The sequence below is a fragment of the Dermochelys coriacea genome, chromosome 4 (assembly GCF_009764565.3).
Source record: "Dermochelys coriacea isolate rDerCor1 chromosome 4, rDerCor1.pri.v4, whole genome shotgun sequence".
Lineage (NCBI taxonomy): Eukaryota > Metazoa > Chordata > Testudines > Dermochelyidae > Dermochelys > Dermochelys coriacea.
Window position 1 is genome coordinate 89,638,451 of NC_050071.1, and position 20,811 is coordinate 89,659,261.

The 20,811-nt window shown below is 39.2% G+C and overlaps 1 protein-coding gene across 4 annotated transcripts in view; it reads left to right on the forward strand.

Moving 5' to 3' along the window:
* Positions 1-20,811, forward strand: part of SGCZ (sarcoglycan zeta) — an 833,511-nt gene that overhangs the window by 797,944 nt on the left and 14,756 nt on the right. For all 4 annotated transcript variants that reach the window (XR_005292802.2, XM_038400960.2, XM_038400961.2 and 1 more), the window contains 2 exons: positions 4,526-4,598; positions 20,688-20,811. Coding sequence is in view for 3 of the 4 variants with exons in the window: in XM_038400960.2 (XP_038256888.1) it covers positions 4,526-4,598; positions 20,688-20,811 (197 nt within the window). In the remaining variant the exon portion in view is untranslated. The remainder of the gene's footprint in view (positions 1-4,525; positions 4,599-20,687) is intronic.

Here is a 20,811-nt window from a genome sequence, read left to right on the forward strand (position 1 = left end):
GGACACAGTACTCCAGGTGAGGCCTCACCAATGTCGAATAGAGGGGAACGATCACGTGCCTTGATCTGCTGGCAATGCCCCTAATTATACAGCCCAAAAAGCCATTGACCTTCTTGGCAACAATGCCACACTGTTAACTCATATCTGGATTCTCATCCACTGTAACCCCCAGGTCCTTTTCTGCAGAACTGCTGCCGAGCCATTTGGTCCCTAGTCTGTAGCAGTGCATGGGATTCCTCCGTCCTAAGTGCAGGACTCTGCACTTGTCCTTGTTGAACCTCATCAGATTTCTTTTGGCCCATTCCTCTAATTTGTCTAGGTCCCTCTGTATCCTGTCCCTACCTTCCAGCATATCTACCTCTCCTCCCAATTTAGTGTCATCTGCAAACTTGCTGAGGATGCAATCCACACCATCCTCCAGATCATTAATGAAGATATTGAACAAAACCGGCCCAAGTCCAACCCTTGGGACACTCCACTTGATACTGGCTGCCAACTAGACATGGAGCCATTGATCACTACTCGTTGAGCCCAACAATCTAGCCAGCTTTCTATCCACCTTATCATCCATTCATCCAGCCCATACTTCTTTAACTTACTGGCAAGAATACTGTGGGAGACCGTGTCAAAAGCTTTGCTAAAGTCAAGGAACAACACATCCACTGCTTTCCCCTCAGAGCCAGTTATCTTGTCATAGAAGGCAATTAGATTAGTCTGGCATGACTTGCCCTTGGTGAATCCATGCTGACTGTTCCTGATCACTTTCCTCTCCTCTAAGTACTTCAGAATTGATTCCTTGAGGACTTGCTCCATGATTTTTCCAGGGACTGAGGTGAGGTTGACTGGCCTGTAGTTCCCAGGATCCTCCTTCTTCCCTTTTTTAAAGATGGGCACTATATTAGCCTTTTTCCAGTCGTCCAGGAGTTTTCAAAGATAATGGCCAATGGCTCTGCAATCACATCTGCCAACTCCTTTAGCACTCTCGGATGCAGTGCATCCAGCCCCATGGACTTGTGCTCGTCCAGCTTTTCTAAATAGTCCCGAACCACTTCCTTCTCCACAGAGGGCTAGTCACCCCCTCCCCATACTGTGCTGCCCAGTGCAGCAGTCTGGGAGCTGACCTTGGCAGAGGCAAAAAAAGCATTGAGTACATTAGCTTTTTCCACATCCTCTGTCACTAGGTTGCCTCCCTCATTCAGTAAGGGGCCCACACTTTCCTTGACTTTCTTCTTCTTGCTAACATACCTGAAGAAACCCTTCTTGCTACTCTTAACATCCCTTGCTAGCTGCAACTCCAAGTGTGATTTGGCCTTCCTGATTTCATTCCTGCACGCCCAAGCAATATTTTTATACTCTTCCCTGGTCATTTGTCCAATCTTCCACTTCTTGTAAGCTTCTTTTTTGTGTTTAAGATCAGCAAGGATTTCACTGTTAAGCCAAGCTGGTCGCCTGCCATATTTACTATTCTTTCTACACATCAGGATGGTTTGTCCCTGTAACCTCAATAAGGATTCTTTAAAATACAGTGAACTTTCCTGAACTCCTTTCCCCTTCATGTTATTCTCCCAGGGGATCCTGCCATCAGTTCCCTGAGGTTGTCAAAATCTGCTTTTCTGAAGTCCAGAGTCCGTATTCTGCTGCTCTCCTTTCTTCCCTGTGTCAGGATCCTGAACTCGACCATCTCATGGTCACTGCCTCCCAAGTTCCCCTCCACTTTTGCTTCCTGTACTAATTTTTCCCAGTTTGTGAGCAGCAGATCAAGAAGCGCTCTGCCCGTAGTTGGTTCCTCCAGCACTTGTATCAGGAAATTGTCCCCTACACTTTCCAAAAACTTCTGGATTGTCTGTGCACCGCTGTATTGCTTTCCCAGCAGATATCAGGGTGATTGAAGTCTCCCATGAGAACCAGGGCCTGTGATCTAGTAACTTCCGTGAGTTGCCGGAAGAAAGCCTCGTCCACCTCACCCCCCTGATCCGGTGGTCTATAGCAGACTCCCACCATGACATCAGGCTTGTTGCTTACGCTTCTAAACTTAATCCAGAGACACTCAGGTTTTTCTGCAATTTCATACCGGAGCTCTGAGCAGTCATGCTGCTCTCTTACATACAGTGCAACTCCCCCACTTTTTCTGCCCTGCCTGTCCTTCCTGAGCAGTTTATATCCATCCATGACAGTACTCCAGTCATGTGAGTTATCCCACCAAGTCTCTGTTATTCCAATCACATCATAATTCCTTGACTGTGCCAGGACTTCCAGTTCTCCCTGTTTGTTTCCGAGGCTTCTTGCATTTGTGTATAGGCACTTGAGATAAGTTGCTGTTTGTCCTGCTTTCTTAGTATGAGGCAGGAGCCCTCCCCTTTCGCATTCTCCTGCTCATGCTTCCTCCCCATATCCCACGTCCCCACTTACCTCAGGGCTTTGGTCTCCTTCCCCCAGTGAACCTAGTTTAAAGCCCTCCTCACTAGGTTAGCCAGCCTGCTTCCAAAGATGCTCTTCCCTCTCTTCGTTAGGTGGAGCTGTCTCTGCTCAGCACTCCTCCTTCTTGGAACACCATCTCATGGTCAAAGAATCCAAAGCCTTCTCTCCGACACCACCTGCGTAGCCATTCGTTGACTTCCACGATTCAACGGTCTCTACCCAGGCCTTTTCCTTCTACGGGGAGGATGGACAAAAACACCACTTGTGCCTCAAACTCCTTTATCCTTCTTCCCAGAGCCACGTAGTCTGCAGTGGTCTGCTCAAGGTCATTCTTGGCAGTATCATTGGTGGCCACATAAAGAAGCAGGAAGGGGTAGCAATCCGAGGGCTTGATGAGTATTGGCAGTCTCTCTGTCACATCGTGAATCCTAGCTCCTGGCAAGCAGCAGACTTCTCGGTTTTCCTGGTCATGTGAGCAGAGTCATACAGTGTAAGGCCAGAAGAGACCACTAGATCATCTAATCTGACTTCCTGCATATCATAGGCCACCAACACCATCAAGCACCCACACACTAAATCCGGCAATGGAAATGAGACCAAAGTAAATGAGACCCATAGGAAACTACACTATGATGTGCCACAGTCACAGAATAGGAAGGACCAAGGTTCACCAGTATTTGAGGCTTCTGCATTGACAGGGAAATGATTAAATGAGAGGTACCCAGATAATTCTGGCAAGACATCCACACAAACATGCTGCAGAGGAACATCAAAAAGCCCCCAGAGGTTTTGCTCATCTAACCCGGGGGGAAATTCCTTCCCAGTCCCACATATGGCAATCAGTTAAACCTGAGCATGTGCGCAAGAAACAGCCAGCCTAGTCTGGCATAGGTCTGTTCTTCAGAGATCAACCTGAGTGACTTAAACGTGAAGGGCACTCCAAATAAAGAACCCACTGCCAGAGTGTGGGTCAGGCTGCCTGTGCATAGTTCATATCCACAGTCTAGACGGATAGAAGAAGACAGTAGGTTAAGTACAGGAAAGATGAACCTATTTGGGAACAGTGTATTATTTAAGCTTGTTAGTTAAAAGAACTAGTCAAAAAATGGGGAGAGGGAGATGCTGTCAGAAACTTTCAGCTTTTTGCTGAAAAATAAAAATTTTGGTTGAAAACCAAAAGTTTTTTGTTTCTTAGTTTCTTCAATGAAAAGTCAAAATGATTCCATAGAAACTAGATTCTTTTTGTGAAAAATTTCATTTAATTGAACCTTATTTTTCATAAAAACCCAGTTTTGACTGAAAATGGTAAAATAGCCTTATTCGTTAAGCTTTGTGTGAGCATCTGAAATTATAGATGCTTATATAAATTGAGTATTCAGAAATATTCACTTATTCTGTATGCCTCTGTTTTTGGGTGTTCAGCAACACACACCAGGGTGTCTCCTGCTAGGCACCCAAAAATGAGGCTTTCAGAATTAGTGGCCGTTTCAGAAATGTTGTCATCAGTAAATTAGTGAGCCAATGTCTCCTGGCCAGGGAATGTAAGACATGAAAAGGGTAAAGAGATTCAAAATAGTTGGTATCTTCAGAAGAATAAGAGAGCTGGTGCATTTTCAAAACCTTTAAAGACCAGGAACATGATATCTCAAGCTAGACACACAAAAACTGAGGCACACAAAATTACTGGACACTTCTGAAAGTTTGACCATACATTTTTGTTGTTAATACTTACATTCTTTATCTTTTTAAAAATTTTGACCTTTAACATGATTTCTCTAAAAGTGTTGAGATGGGTACACTGGTGGGCACACCAATGCTGGAAAGTTTGGACTTCCATTATTTAAGTTAACGTTGTTCTGTGGATATATAGATGACTGCAGTTTCTAGTACTCTCAATACAGATTTTGACATAAGCAATAACATTTTCTTTAATGCAAAAAATAAATGTTGAATCTGAAGAAACCTTGTTGATAATGAGATGCAGAAGCATAAACAAATGAATCAACCAAGTATTGTGTCCTAGTATGTCGATTGATAGTTATAGAATTGAATGTGTTTTTGTTTTCCAGTATAATTGTACTGTATTTTATTTATGTGTTTATTTTAGGCACAGAAGGGGCAGTGTTTGGGCACTCTGTGGAGACACCCCATATCAGAGCAGAACCTTCCCAAGACCTCAAGTAGGTGTTTGTTAAAAGAGTTGTTTAAAATTTATTTTTTCCCAACACAAATTAAGAAATCTTGATTTTTATTTTTTATTTATAAAGTAATCTATATCATTTAGGCCATTAATTTATATATATTCTATTGGCCTGTTCCTGGTATATCTAAAACAGCCACAGACTTCACCTACAACAGAAGATATCACAGTCAGAGAGAAAAATATCCTGTATCACAAATGATATGCACATCCCTTTACTTTTTATAAAGTAACTTTCTCCAGTGCCAAACTAATCTAAGTCATCAAGTTTGGGGTTCGTACATACACTATACCTTTTGGAACAGCCTTTTTTTTTAAAAAAAAAAACCAGTTTAATACAGTGCTGTCTAGCAGCAGGAAGCCCAGATCTTGTTTGTTGGAGCTATTGCAGGAGATAAAAGCCAAAATGTCAACAGAAAGTAAACCGCTTCAGGCTTGTCCTTCAAACAATACTTCTGTGGGGTTTTTAAAGGTGTTTTTGCTTTCTTCGGGAATTAATTTTTAAGTAAGCCAGTCTACCTCTCAAAATGTATTCAAAGTCATTCTGAGATGGTTGTATGTGTATATGGATGTGTATGCGTGAGTAAATTGTAAAAGGTCAAAATCCAAAGTTTACTGAAGAGTCTAAAAGACCAAGAAAAAGATAATTTAGAATGACTTGCCAATGTAGGCCTTTTCATAAAGTTTATATGTGATTTCAGTGGTAGGTATTAATAATTTACAGTAAATGATGGAGAGATGAAATTTAATTGTGAAACGAACAATCATACTAGAATCTAAGGATTTTTTGTGATCTTTCCTCGCTTTACTTGCATCAAAGTTGACTGCAACTCTTCCATGATTTCTGCACATTATACCCTTCTTGCTATCCTGCCTAGCAACATTTACAGTGCCCAGCTGTTCACTGGCTTCCAGAAGGAGGTCAGATGAACCCCCTTCCATGCATTTAAAAAAAACATCAACCTAATATTGACTTCAGTGAGACTTCATAGCCGTACAACATGCCAGATTGGGGCCTTTATTTTTTTCCCCCCTCTCTCTCAGAAAATGGAAGTGTCTGACCAAAACTGAGCATTTAAACAGAACATTTTAAACTTAATGCAAGGCTTTTGGGGGGGGCATCCAGAGAGTGCATCACTCTTTCCCCTCATCTCTCCCCTCTGCCAAAGGCTGTTGTCTGTTGTTAAAAGTAGTTGTTGTCTACAGTAACCAGGTGACAGGATTACTAACAGTGAGGAGGGCAGCAGAGACAGAAGAGAAAACACAAGAAGTTGCTGTTGTTTCAAAAAGGCACAACCAGCAGCAACAGTCTCATGTGAGGGAGAAGTGGTACTTTTGCCAAAGAATATGGAGGATAAAAGTAGATGTACTTTGCCAGCATGCGGTATCCTGGATGTGATCTTAAGGGTTCATTTGAGTAGGGCTGTATCTCCCTGATGCCTCTGTGTATGCAAATTGCATTATCCGTTATTTGCCATCACAACCCATTGCAAACTTGCATCTAAATTGCAGTCTACTATCAACCCTAGTTCTCTTTTGGCATTTATCTTATCCGTGCTTCTCCTTCCCACTGACTGTCTGCAAAACCAACCATTCCCTCAAATCATTTGTTATCACACATGCTACAATTAATGGGAATTCCTCATCATTCTTCAGCTCACCTTCCCATCTTCTTCTGACATCAGATTGATTTAGAGACAACTCAAAGAAGGACGATTCAGCACCAATCATCATCAAATAAGACATTTATGAAACTGAAATAACTCCTACTGTGCACATAACAATTCCAGCCAACAGCATTAACTTATAATTAAATTATTTTATTCTTCATTTATTGAATATTTATTATGCTCTGCTACCTACCCCTAAATGTTTACTGCTATGTATTCATTAGGGTTCAGGGTTATTGCATTTGAAACCTCTGAAGTCATCTAAACAAAGTCAAGTTATCAACCTCTGGAATTAGGATTTTATGAAAGATGACAATATAAGTCTTATATAAAGACAATATAAGACAATATAAGTTAGTCTAGCCCAGAAGATACTGGACAATTTGTTAAATAATGACCTTGTATATGCAGCAGAATCCACCACTGAAACTAGAAGGTAAAATTATTACCATGTTTACTAGAGATGAGATTGAACTACAAAATTGGATGTGAACACCCACTAAATTAACATTTTTTTTTCAAATCTGACATTTTGGCTCAGCTCATTACAGACAAAAGGACTGGTTGCAGAATTCAGCTCTGAAGCTTGTTCATACTCTAAACAATGTCATCCCCACCAAAATGTAAGGGTGTTCAGACTTTTGCCCATCTCTAATATTTGCTGTTAAAATGCTCATTTTAAAAATCATACAAATGCAGCTTTAAACAGCTGCATATTTGTCCCCCTCTTCTGTGTTGATTTTTCCTTACATTTTTTTTTTCTAAATCTAACCAGCCAGCTTTTGCTAGCAAAATGTTTTCCTACAATCCTTTGTGAAAGCTGATAAACCCCTTTAGATCAAGTTCATTTCCTAAAATATAATTGAATCTGACTTTCATTAACTGAAACATGCAGAATAAAAGAATTGTGCTTTAGAATGAGCAAAATGAATTACATTTTAATAATTAAATCTCCAGATTTCCATTGATATCTTTTCTCACTAGAATGCTGTGAAGGAACTAAACTGCCAAGGTTATAGCCCCAAAGTATTGGCTTTAATGATAATAATGCATTAAAACATGGTACACTAATGGGTAATATCTATGCACAAAAGAGGCAGCCAGTGGTTATATGCTGATAGCTATGCCCTGAATCACCTTCTTAATAAGGGGGTAAATTACTTTGTTGTTGTTTCCTACCTCTGGGGAGAACTAGAAGATCAAAATTTAATAGCTTTTTTTCCTTCTATGTCAAGGCTAGTATCTATGACTATTAGCTAATCCTGAAAGCTAGTGCTGGGCATAATGAGATGGAAATTGATCAAGCAGCAAAAAACAGATAAAGCCTGTAAGATTTCATTTTGACACTGATCAGTATTGAAGATACACAAATCCCACAGAATGATTTTATGTTTTCCACAAAGCTACAACCACATGACATCTGTAAGAACCTTTTTCTAAAAGGTTGTAGTAGGTAGCACGCTAACATAGCAGTGTTTCCATTTTGTAAAAGCTTGAGGTCAGAGAAGGGGTCACACAGTTTTGTCATTGAAATGATGAAGGTTGAGAGAAGCTAGGCTGAGAAGCTATTTGAAGTTGGCAGGAGAGGCGTGATCTTCTGTTCATGCATCTTCTGTTCATTCTTTTCATCCAGGAAAAGCTAACAAACCAATCTTCAACATAAGAGAGAAGATGCTATAGCCTGAGACAGTCCAAGCCCCTGCTTTTTTAAGATTATTTTTTGTAGAACGTTAATGGCTATAAACTATTGCCAGTCTCTCAAGCTATGACCAGAAGGATTTTAGTGACTTTCTCATTCTCTGACTTTTTTCGCAAATTGGTTTCCTTCCCAAGTTGATCTCACCGTCAGATATTCAGTTTTTAAACTGATATGTTCCTGTGTTGTTACAAATCTGTTTTTCTAATCGTATCTCTAATTGGTGAGAATAACTTCTTCCTTATATTTATATTTACAGATGGGTGTGTGTGTGTGTATATATGTATGTGTGCACCATGAACATGTCCCCCTGTATGCTCCATTTTCCCTGGTTAGCATGACAAGCTCCTGTTACTTCTGACCTTTATTTAAATTAACAAAGAGCTTCCATTATATGTCCCTGTTTTTATATGCTTGCATTTTTCAAAAACATTCACCTCTTCGATTGATATTTAGGACCCATAGTGTAAGCTCAGAGATGACTATTCTTTGAAAAATATGGCCCAACTCCTTTCTGCAAACATCAAGAAGATAATAAGGTTATAAGTAACAGTCAGCATGGATCTATCAAAAACAAATCATGTCAAATCCACCTGTTAGCTTTCTTTGACAGGGTAACAAGCCTTGTGGATGGGGGGAAAGCAGTAAACGTGGTATATCTTGACTTTAATAAAGCTTTTGATACTGTCTCTCATGACCTTCTCATAAACAAACTAGGGAAATGCAGCCTAGATGGAGCTCTCGTAAGGTGGGTGCAAAACTGGTTGGAAAACCATTCCAAAGAGTAGTTATCAGCTGTTCACAATCATGCTAGAAGGGCATAATGAGTGGGGTCCTGCAGGGATCAGTTCTGGATACATTTCTGTTCAATATCTTCATCAATTATTTAGATAATGGCATAGAGAGTACACTAATAAAGTTTGCGGACAATAAAAGTTGGGAGGGGTTGCAAGTGCTTTGGCAGATAGAATGAAAATTCAAAATGATCAGGACAAACTGGAGAAATGGTCTGAAGTAAATAGGATGACATTCAATAAGGACAAATGCAAAGTACTCCATTTAGGAAGGAACAATCAGTTGAACACATACAAAATGGGAAATGACTGCCTAGAAAGGAATATTGTGGAAAGGGATCTGGGGGTCATAGTGGATCACAAACTAAATATGAGTCAACTGGGTAACACTGTTGCAAAAAAGTAAATGTCATTCTGGGATGTATTAGTAGGAGTGTTGTAAGCAAGACACAAGAAGTAATTCTTCTGCTCTACTCCCTGCTGATTAGGCCTCAACTGGAGTATTGTGTCTGGTTGTGGGTGCCACGTTTTAGGAAAAAAGTGGACAAATTGGAGAAAGTCCAGAGAAGAGCAACAAAAATGATTAAAGGTTTAGAAAACATAACTTATGAGGGAAGGTTGAAAAAAATGGGTTTGTTTAGTCTGGAAAAGAGAAGACTGAGAGGGGACATGATAGCAGTTTTCAAGTACATAAAAGGTTGTTACAAGGAGGAGGGAATTGTTCTTCTTAACCTCTGAGGATAGGACAAGAAGCAATGGGCTTAAATTGCAGCAAGGGAGGTTTAGGTTGGACATTAGGAAAAACTTCCTAACTGTCAGGATGGTTAAGTACTGGAATAAATTGCCTAGGGAGGTTGTGGAACCTCCATCATTGAAGATTTTTTAAGAGCAGGTTAGACAAACACCTGTCAGGAATGGTCTAGATAACACTTATTCCTGCCATGAGTGCAGGGAACTAGATTAGATGACCTGTCAAGGTCCCTTCCAGTCCTATGATTCTATAATAAGCCCATTGACTTCATTGGAACTATTTCTTTGCTTCAATCAAGGAGATGCTTGAGTATTTTTTTGGAGCAGAACCTGAGTGCTCAGCATCTCACACAATTAAGCTGGCATGGCCGGAGGGGACCAGCAAAATTCTCCAAAAAACCTATATTAACCTCAGGAGGAAATCATGGGTGCAAAAACACCCCTTTCAAATCCTGTAATCTCAACTTCATCCTTCCTATTTTTGCCTCATATGCAAGCTTTTATTTTTATTTAAAAAGTTTGTTATATTGTAAGGTTAGAGCCATCACAATGTAAACAACTATGCTGCTGTTGTAACAACCTAGCATTTCAGAAACCAATCTCCAACCAACCAATAGCAACAATACAGGAAAGTGTGAACTTCAGACTAGTTGCAGTCATTTAAAGGCTAACATCATTTAAGCACAGGAGATTTTCCTTTTTCTTTTAAAAATAAGAATATTACATTTTAAAAATGTAAATGCAACATTTCAACTTCATTGGTAAAATCACCAAAAAACAAGAAATGCAGAGCTTGAGTTTGAACAGAGAGGCTAACTTGTCACATTACACCTGTGTAATTTTTATCAGGTTTTTCTGTTTAAATTTGCGCATCATAAAACTTGTGTTGTGCATCATCAAGGATGTGCAGTGCAGTTGAGTTAGCATTCCTACTGAAACCTTAATGTTTGCAGTTCCTGTCTTTTTGTGATTTTAACTGTGCAGGCTTAATGTTGGATTGATGTCAGAGGCTTTTTTATTTAATCCACATTTATTTTCCTTAATCTCTCTTTGTGTTACATTTCACTTTAGACACTTTATCATTCTAGTTACTCTTCTTTGCAATCTCTCAATTTTCTCTATCATTTCTATTGTATAATGCCCATATTTATGCAGAGTATTCCAACCAGTAGTAGTCTAACCAGTACAGAATAAACAGAAATGATTATCTTCCTTGTCTCTGTAGTTTTATTCTGTCTTCAGTGGCTCTGAAGATAGAATTCACTGTCAAAAAGGAAGAAAGAGCCAATTGGCTCCCCTCTGGTGGCATGGCCTGCTGCCAAAGAACAGAAAGAAATGTCTGGTCTCTGCTAAAGATGTTACCTGTCATAAGGGAGATAACGGAAAATAAATTGACTTACCAAATCTTTCCTGACTCTTGTTTTCAAAAACAAAAAAATTTGGTTGAGTGCAAGTGCAACAAACTTGGAAGTGTGCATTAAAGGTTCTCCTCTGTGCCTGGTGATAAAGCAGGTTGGAAAAACTTCAGCAGAACCATTTCCCATAAGGGAATGCAATTCCAACGATCAATACACTTTGTGAAATTGTGTTAACCTCCCTGAAATTTCATTTTGGAGTAAAACTGGGAAAAAGACGTTCCAACAGTGTCAAAATATTCTATTTCAATGTTTCAGAATGAAACATTTTGATTTATTGTTTTGAAATTACTTTGTTTCAAAAATATAATTTGTATTATATTCTATTTTAAAATAGAATATAGAGTAAAATTCAAATCAAAATAGAAATGTAGAACTGGATGGGACCTCAGTAGGTTGAGTCCAGTCCTCTGCTCTAAGGCAGGACTAAGTATTATCTAGACCATCCCTGACAAGTGTTTTTCTCACCTGTTCTTAAAATCTTCCAATGATGGAGATTCCATAACCTTCCAAGATAATTTGTTCCAGTGCTTAAATACCCATTCAATTAGGAAGTTTTGCCTCCTATCTAACTTAAATCTCCCTTCCTGCAATTTAAGCCCATTACTTCTTGTCCTGTACTCACTGCATAAGAAGAACAATTTATCCTCCTCCTTTTTACAATAATGTTTTATGTACTTGAAGGCTATTATCATGTCCCCAGTCAGTCTTCTCTTCTCCAGCCTAAACAAACCCAAATTTTCAATCTTTACTCGTACGTCATGTTTTCTAGACCTTTAATCATTTTTGTTACTCTCTTCTGGATGTTATCCAATTTGTCCACATCTTTCCTGAAGAACTCCAGTTGAGGCCTTATCAGTGTTGAGTAGAGTGGAAGAATTACTTTTGTCTTGCTCACAGCACACCTACTAATACATCCCAGAACAATGTTTGCTTTTTCTGCAACAGTATTACGTTGTTGACTCATATTTAGTTTGTGATCCATTATAAGTGTACTCTCTATGCCATTATCCAAATTATTTATGAAGATCTGGAATGGAAACAGGACCCAAGACAGATCCCTGTGGGATTCCACTCAATATGTCCTTCCAGCTTGACTGTGAATCACTGATAACTATTCCCTGAGTATGGTTTTCTAACCAGTTGGGAAACCTTTTGTTGGTTGACCTGTCTAGGCTATATTTCTCTGGTTTGCTTATGAGAAGGTCATTTGAGATACTATGAAAAGCATTACTGCTTCCCCTCTATCCACAAGGCCTATTACCCTGTCAAAGAGGGATATTAGTTTGGATTGACATGATTTGTTCTTGACAAATCCATGTTGACTGTTACTTATCACCTTATTATTTTATACATGCTCAAAAATTGATTGATTTGTTCTATTATCTTTCCAGGTACCATAGTTAAGATGACTAGTATATAATTCCCTGGGTTGTCCTTATTTCCCTTTTTATAGATGGGTACTATATTTGCCCTTTTCCAGTCCTCTGGGATCTCTCCTTTCCTCCAAGAGTTCTCAAAGATAATTGCCAATGGCTCAAATGGCTCTTCAGCCAGTTCCTTAAGTATTCTAGGATGTAGTTCATCAGGCCCTTCCAACTTGAATACATCTAACTTGTCTAAGTAATTCTTAATTCCCCCCCCCCATTTTAGCCTCAGATCCTACCCCATTTACACTGATGTTAGCTGTGTTAGTCTTCTGATCACTGTTAACCTTTCTGGTGAATACTGAAGAAAAAAATGCATTTAACACTGCAGCTATTGCTGTGTTCTCTGTTATTGTCATTACCTCCTCATTGAATAGGCCTACCCTGTCCTTGGTCTTCCTTTTGCTTCTAATGTATTTGTAAAATGTTTTCTTCTTACCTTTAAAGTCCTAGATAGTTTAACCTCATTTTGTGCCTTATCCTTTCTAATTTTGTCCCTACATGCTTGTGGGTTTTTTTATATATTCATCCTTCATAATTTGGCCTACTTTCACTTTTTATATGAATGAATTATTTCAATTGATTTGCAACTATTCTATTTTTTAATTTATTTTACAGTGAATTTTGAAATTGTTGGAACAAAGCTATATTTCAAAATTTTGAAATCATTTGGAAAACAGATTTTCCATCCTCCACTCAGCTCTAGGATATGAAACTGTTAGAACCACAGATAGAGAGCTTTTCCTTAAGCTGTAACAGCATATGATTTTTAGCATTGAAAATCTCTTGTTCATTCCCCAGTATATTAGCCAACATGGCGACTATCACACAAAAGATTAAAAAGAAGCTTTTGCTGTTGATTTTTCTGAACTAGTTCATCTTTGTTATCCCTGTAAAGACATAGAGAAATACCCCCAACCAGACTTTGCTTCCCTCAGTTAAAGCACACAAGATATTTTCTGAAAGATCTTTTTCTGTTTCACATTTTCACTTGGCAAGGTAATGTTTTCATTTTCTAATGTCTGATGTAAACCAGTAAGGCTGGTTTTTTTCATTATTTTTGATGTGTTAGCTTTGTGTAAGCAAGTATGCTGAATCATTCTACTATCACGGTTTCGTTTAAGTCCTACTAAACATTAGGTGGTCAATATAGAATGTTGTAATGATGAGGTTTTCAAGTACTAACATGTTAGATATTAAAAAGCAAAAACAAAAAAATCTTTTTTAACGAAAAATAAGATGACAATACATTCAGAAAGGTTTTCAAAAACCTTCAAGCAGTTGCCAGGCTTTCTTGGGTAAAGGACACACAAGTGACCTACAGCGAAAATCATTTAAAGGCTGTTATTTCCCCCCGGCCAACTCTCACCCCTGGATCTATCATAAATTATTATAAACCTAATGTAAATAAGTTTCTATTGTAAATTTAGATTCCATATTAATAGCTGTCTCATTTACTCTATTAACATTGACTCTTAGCTGCCCCTTAAAATGCCCAACATTCACTTAACTTTCTTGGTTGTTTCCATCCTCCTCCAATGTTCCAGGTTTTTTTGTTTTGTTTTTTACTTCCTTGTCTTTTGGGTTGTTTCCCTGTATTCTCATAAATCATTAGACATCCTGGGGATGCCCTTGCTCACTCTATAATCTACAGATTCACAGACTAGGCCTTTTTAACTTTCCACAAACCTTCTGGTCATTCCTGAAGCTTCATTACACTTGATGGATGCTGTCTATTCAATGCTGTTGCCCTCTCTAACACTTCTCCAGACTTCCTTATTGTCTCTTCACTAATTCTCTAGTACTTATAATAAATAAAGATAATGACACTTTCAGAGCCTCTCCTATTCCATTTTATCTCTTTCTCTTCCTCTTCTAACTTTCTTTTGGATTCTCAGAAGAGATCCTGCAGCTTGACCTTTGAAGAAGTGATTTTCCTCCCCACTTGTGTAGGTCTATTAATATTCAAGTATTCAGTTACTACGATAATGCAGATCCACTATAATGAAGCAATGGAGTTTGCAGTGCAATTAGTATTCAGCATTTAGTCCAGTGAGTTGATTTCTGGGTTAATGAGAGCTTTAGGAACTATAAAGGTGACAATGACTTGTCCTACAGCCAATGATATTGGTTAGATATGAGGGTGGACATAACAGCCAATGGTACAGTGACTGCCTTACTGTCCTGATACTGAGTCACAAAGGGTTCATCTTTATTTAAATGTGTTGTCAATGACCTGCAAAGTTAAATTTGGAAAGTATAAGTGAAAAATTCATATTTACTGGTTTTCGGAAGGGGTACCCACTATTTCCATAGGGAATCCACTTCACTCCTTTGATGAGATCACAACACCTAGGGCCAGATTCTGTCCTTGAATGTATGTGTCAGGCTGCCACTGAAGTCAAAGGAAGTGGCATGTGTGCATCTGAGGACAGATTTCAGCCTTTATAATACAGCTGATGATCAGTGAACAGAATTAGGAGTCTATGAGACTGGCATATAGATGTATATTTCTTTCCCCTTTAATTCCAGTAACAGAATTGATTTGATCCTGGAGTTACTGCATTCCAGTGGTTACAAACAATTATTTTAAATTTCGTGTACAGATTTGAAACTGGTGTCCAACAAGGTCCAGGAAAATTGACCTTCAAGGCAATGTAATAGGTTAAATAAATCAAGAAAACATTGTTTTAAGTACATTTGTTCTATAACATTTTACATATTTTTTTTAAAAAGTGGGTGTATTCAACTATAATAAATATTATAAATAATAGCATAAATAATGGGAATAGAGTAAAAGAATCATTTTAATTATTTTAATTAATGAGGCTCCACAGCAATAGTGGGCAAACTAGTACTATAACTCATTCACTGAGGTCTCTGCTATGCTTCGCTGCCAGCTTTTAGGGAGATGGGTGCTCTCCCATCAACCCCCACATCTCAGGTCTGCTACATGTGTTGTCTTTCCCTGTCCTCCCCCTGAACTGCATCTTTTTGGGGTGAGGTGGCACTCTCCCTGGAAGCCTGTCAGTTTTTCTGGGATTATGGGAAAGGGCGCACATGCTTCTTCCCAGTCCATTTGCTAATTGCCCCCATCTGCTGTCTCTCCCATCTCTTGGAAGAGTATGACATAGATTGGGGTGGTTTTTTTTAGGGGAATGAGTGGGGAAAGGGCCACAGGTGTGCTCTTTACAATCCTTAGACATCTTTTCCTAGAGAGGAAAGAGGATCTCTCTCTGCTCTTGCCACCCTAGTTCTAGAGAAACTCCCCTATGCATTGGCTCCTCCTCTATCCAACCTTCAGGAGAACCACAAAAGTTTTGCTGCCTGGGGGATGTTCCACAGTTTAGATGGCAAGGTCAGGATTTGGCATATCATGTTGCTATCTGATATATATTACTCTCAAAAGACAGATGGTCAAACTTTGTGCTAACTTACAGTCCTATTCAATTCCATGAGATTGAATAAGGGGTGTAAATCAGTGTTGAATACGACCACAGTAGCATTAGAATTTGTCTGCAGTCCTCCTGAAGTTCTCATATTTCATTGTTCCTTTATCCTTTGCTTCTTCTTCCCTTTCCTTGCTTTCTGCTTTTTGTTTTCCTAATGATTCTCTTTCATAATCCATGACATTGTCACTGTAACCTAGGATGTCCAACATATGCCAGACTGGTTTCTCAGTGTCAGCATGTCACATTAGAATCTGTGTAACTGTGATCAGCCAAGTGTTTTATTTCAATCTTCAAATCTGTGACATTAAAATATGGTTTGGATCTGATAGGCTACATTCATTTGCTCCCGCTGACAGAACATGGTGAACAATTTATCCAATCACTGAATATTTGCCTGGCACTTTTTCATATCTTTATTGAGTTGTTGATGCAGCTGCCAATCTAAGACAATTTTAGTGCCCACAAGCACTAGTGGATACATCACATGGTTGACACACTTCTCTCAATATGCCAAAATCTTTGTAATGGGTTCCTAGTAACAGAGGTAGTATAAAGTTTTCTGCTTTGTCAGATCTGCTTGTTGTCTTGGCTATGTCATAAATATAAAAGGAAGGGTAAACACCTTTAAAATTCCTCCTGGCCAGAGGAAAAACCCTTTCACCTTAAAGGGTTAAGAAGCTAGGATAACCTCGCTGGCACTTGACCACAATGACCAATGAGGAGACAAGATACTTTCAAAACTGGAGCGGGGGAGAAACAAAGGTTCTGTGTCTGTCTGGGTGATGCTTTTGCCAGGGACAGAACAGGAATGGAGTCTTAGAATTTAGTAAGTAATCTAGCTACTTATGCGTTAGATTATGATTTCTTTAAATGGCTGAGAAAATAAGCTGTGCTATATAGAATGGATATTCCTGTTTTTGTGTCTTTTTGTAACTTAAGGTTTTGCCTAGAGGGATTCTTTATGTTTTGAATCTAATTACCCTGTAAGGTATTTACCATCCTGATTTTACAGAGGTGATTGTTTTTACTGTCTCTTCTATTAAAATTCTTTTAAGAAAACTGAATGCTTTTTCATTGTTCTTAAGATCCAAGGGTTTGGGTCTGTGGTTACCTATGCAAATTGGTGAGGCTTTTTTACCAAACCTTCCCCAGGAAGGGGGGTGCAAGGTTTTGGTGAGGATTTTGGGGGGAAAGACGTTTCCAAACAGCTCTTTCCTAATAAAAAACCTGGTTAGATGTTTGGTGGTGGCAGTGAAAGTCCAAGGGCAAAGGGTAAAATAGTTTGTACCTTGGGGAAGTTTTAACCTAAGCGGTAAAAGTAAGCTTAGGAGGTTTTCATGCAGGTCCCCACATCTGTACCCTAGAGTTCAGAGTGGGGAAGGAACCTTGACAGGTAGGAAAAAAATGAAATCATGGGATTAGGAAACACTCACAGAAGTAAATGCCACTCTGACAGACCCTTAGTAAATTTGAAAGGAAAGCAGATTCTTGCTGCAGTATTCAGAAGAGACCTTTGCTGCCATTTAAATTATGCATTTTAGAGGACATAAATATGATATTGATATCATGCAATGTTGCAATAGGTTTATGGCAAAGATCAAAGCTTTTAGAAAATAGGACTGAAATAAACAAGAAGTGTTATTCTACATCATCATGAGTCTGACTATCCCCTGGCAACACCTACTGAGGAAAAAAATCTCTCTGAACATATAGGCTTTCACTTTTCTAGTTCATAGTTTCAGGTCACACAGCCCCTAAGATTCTTTGTAGATGTATAATAAGTCAAATAATAATAAAAGTACAGAAGCAACTGTAAAAAGATAGGAAAAATCATTTGTGCTTGCAGATAGCTTTTAAAAACTAAACTGCAAATCTCAGAAATTCAACTATACATCACATTGCTGAAATTAATAATTTCAACTAATTACTTAAATGCTTTTGTTTTCTGAAAATGCTCAAATTTCTTTGAACTGTGCACAGAAACAATATTAATAGCTTCTTCGGGAATTCATTATTTAGATCTTTTAGTTTCATGCAATCAGTCACTTACCAGTTTCATAAAACTGGTGGAAATTTGACTATTCATGTTGAAACTAGAGTGGACAATTCTGAGCAGCACTGTGGCATGTTTATTGCAAATAATTGTTAGTGATCCTATAGAAAAGATTACAGTGCTGTGAAAGATATTACCCAACACAGATCAGCATATGCAACACTATACCCGCTACTGGAAAACTTCCAGGCAAAATCAATTGTGGTTTAGATTTTCTGAAGCCAGCTGTTACGTGGAATTGTTAATGTCATCCATTCAGTGCAATACATATAACAGAGGGCAGTTGTATCCTTCTGACTAAGAGATGATAAAGGTCTTCAAAAAAATCTCTCTCTCCCATTCTTTAACAGAAGATAATGTGTTCATGTTTTGCATTTGCCTTTAAACACAGGCATCTAAAATGCTTATTACCTGATCATTTCATATCTGAACAATGTATTTAAGTTATATTTTTACTTCCAAATAATTGCTTTCAGATTTATTCCTATTGAGTGCCAGTGGCACCCAGCAGTCCAAAATATTTTACAGATGATATCTTCATGACATTCAGCTCAGACCTCATCTCCATTATCCTTGATTTAATGTGGTATTTTTGGCTTCAGGAAGATAATCCATGACTGCTATCTCCTGTCTGCAAAAATAAATAAATAAAACATTACAAGATGCCTAAATCCAGTCATTTATGATACTTAAAAGCTATTTCAGTTTACTTTAGCTGGCAAATGCTTTATATCAAACAATTCCTTTCTTCTTCCCTTTATAAATGCATTTTCTTATACTTCTGGGTGATTATGACCTACTATTCGGGTCAAACTGATAGAAGGAAAATGCAGAGGAACAAACCACTTAAGCTGCTTTTCTCCCAGCTATCTTTCTAGGTGCTGAACTGGCTCTCTTTGTGGTGGTATCTGAGCACCTCATGATTATTAATGGATTTCATCTTCATGACACCCCTGTGAGGTTAGGCAGTAGTATCCTCATTTTACAGATGGAGAACTGAGATACTGTGTAGATTAAGTGATTTGTCCAGACTTGCTCATTCTAAATAAGATCACATAGTAAGTCTTTGGCTGATCCAGGAATTGAATCCACACCTCTTGAATCCAGTGCAGGGCCCTATCCACTAGACCATCTATCCTTTTAAGCCCTGCAGGTTAGCACTGTGACAAAGTTCCGCCTCTGCCTTGGTGGGTCCTGTGCTTATTGGCGGATTTGCTTGCCTCAGAGATTCACGGCAGCCCTCAGTTTGGCCACTTTTGCTAGTGGCTCAAACCTGCCATCCTCTCAGCTAACCTCATCATTGGCCCAAATGTGGGAAACAGAGAACAATCCCTGCAGTCTCTGTGTCCTAGTGGGTCAGGGACAGGCCAGATCTCTTTCCAATTTAGACCTTCCCTTCTGGTGTTTCCCACAGACCAGGTCAACTCCTCCTGTTTCCAATCAGAAGTTGGGGGAATGAGGGGGAACCCGGGTCCACCCTCTACACCAGGTTCCAGCCCAGGGCCCTGTGGATAGCAGCTGTCCACAGTGTTCCCTGTATCTGCTGCATGACAGCTACAACTCCCTGGGCTACTTCCCCATGGCCTTCCCCCAGCACCTTCTTTATCCTCACCGCAGGATCTTCCTTCTGAAGCCTGATCACGCTTGAACTCTTCACTCCTCCAGCAGTGCACCTTCTTGCTCCCTGCTCTTGGTGCTCCCCCCTACTAACTGATGGGAGGTCCTTTTTAAACCAAGTGTCCTGATTAGCCTGCCTGCCATAATTGATTCTAGAAAGTTCTTAATTGGCTACAGGTGTCTTGATTAGCTTGCCTGTCTTAATTGGTTCTGCAGGTTCCTGATTGCTGTAGGGCAGCCCCTGCTCTGGTCACCTAGGGAACAGAAAACTGTTCATCCAGTGGCCAATATATTTGCCTTCTACCAGACTCCTGTACCCCACTGGTCTGGGTCTGTCACAGCACCATCTCCACAAATCCTCACCACTACAACTCTCAATTAGCAGAAAAGCATGGCGTACTGTGAGCTGGCACTGCAGAGAGAGCACACCCCTTGGCTTTGAGTGGTCCAGGATCTTGAGGACAGAGAGTGTGAGGAAAAGAAGAGATAGAAAAGGGGGAACAAGTGGATGGACAAAAAGAAAAATGTGGTAATTGCACAGAGAATATGGCAGATATTGTGGGGTTGAAGAGATCAGTGAACAGTTTGCAGAAGGGGTGAAATGTGTGCAGAAAGCAGAGTTATACAGACTGAGGGCCTAATCAAGCTCTCACTCCCCAATCCCCTCCTCATCCCCAAGCATGTGAGTAACTCAGTGCAATTAGTAAAAGTTATTTGTATGTTGTGAAGGAAGAGGAGGTCCCAGGGAATTGAAACTGTTATTAAAAAATTCAAAGGAAACATTTCAATTTGGATTTTATTTAAATGTACATCTGGCATTGCATAGACAGGTTAGACATTGCTTTTCAGCATATAGTCACAGTAGAAAGCAGCAATCTGTACTAACGATAATTCAGAGTCGGAGCAGCTATCAACTAATTAGGCCTCAGTTCACGAAAGCATCCCTAAGAAGTACAGCAAGCATGTGCATAAATACCATTGCTTAAAGTTAAGCACGTACTTAAGTACTTTCTTGAAACATGATGGGTTTAAGTGCATACTTAGGTGCTTTCTTGAATCGGAGTCACAAAGAATAATAAATAAAGAACTCATGCAATGATTCACTCTTCATTTTCTTTGTCTTGACAATGGATTTTCATCAGCACGTGCTGTTGATATGAGGATATTTTTATTAATGGATACTTTTATTTTTCAGACTTGAGTCTCCAACTAGATCTTTGATAATGGAAGCACCAAGGGGAGTACAAGTTAGTGCAGCTGCAGGAGACTTAAAGGCAACCTGTAGGAAAGAACTGCACTTGCAGTCCACGGAAGGGGAG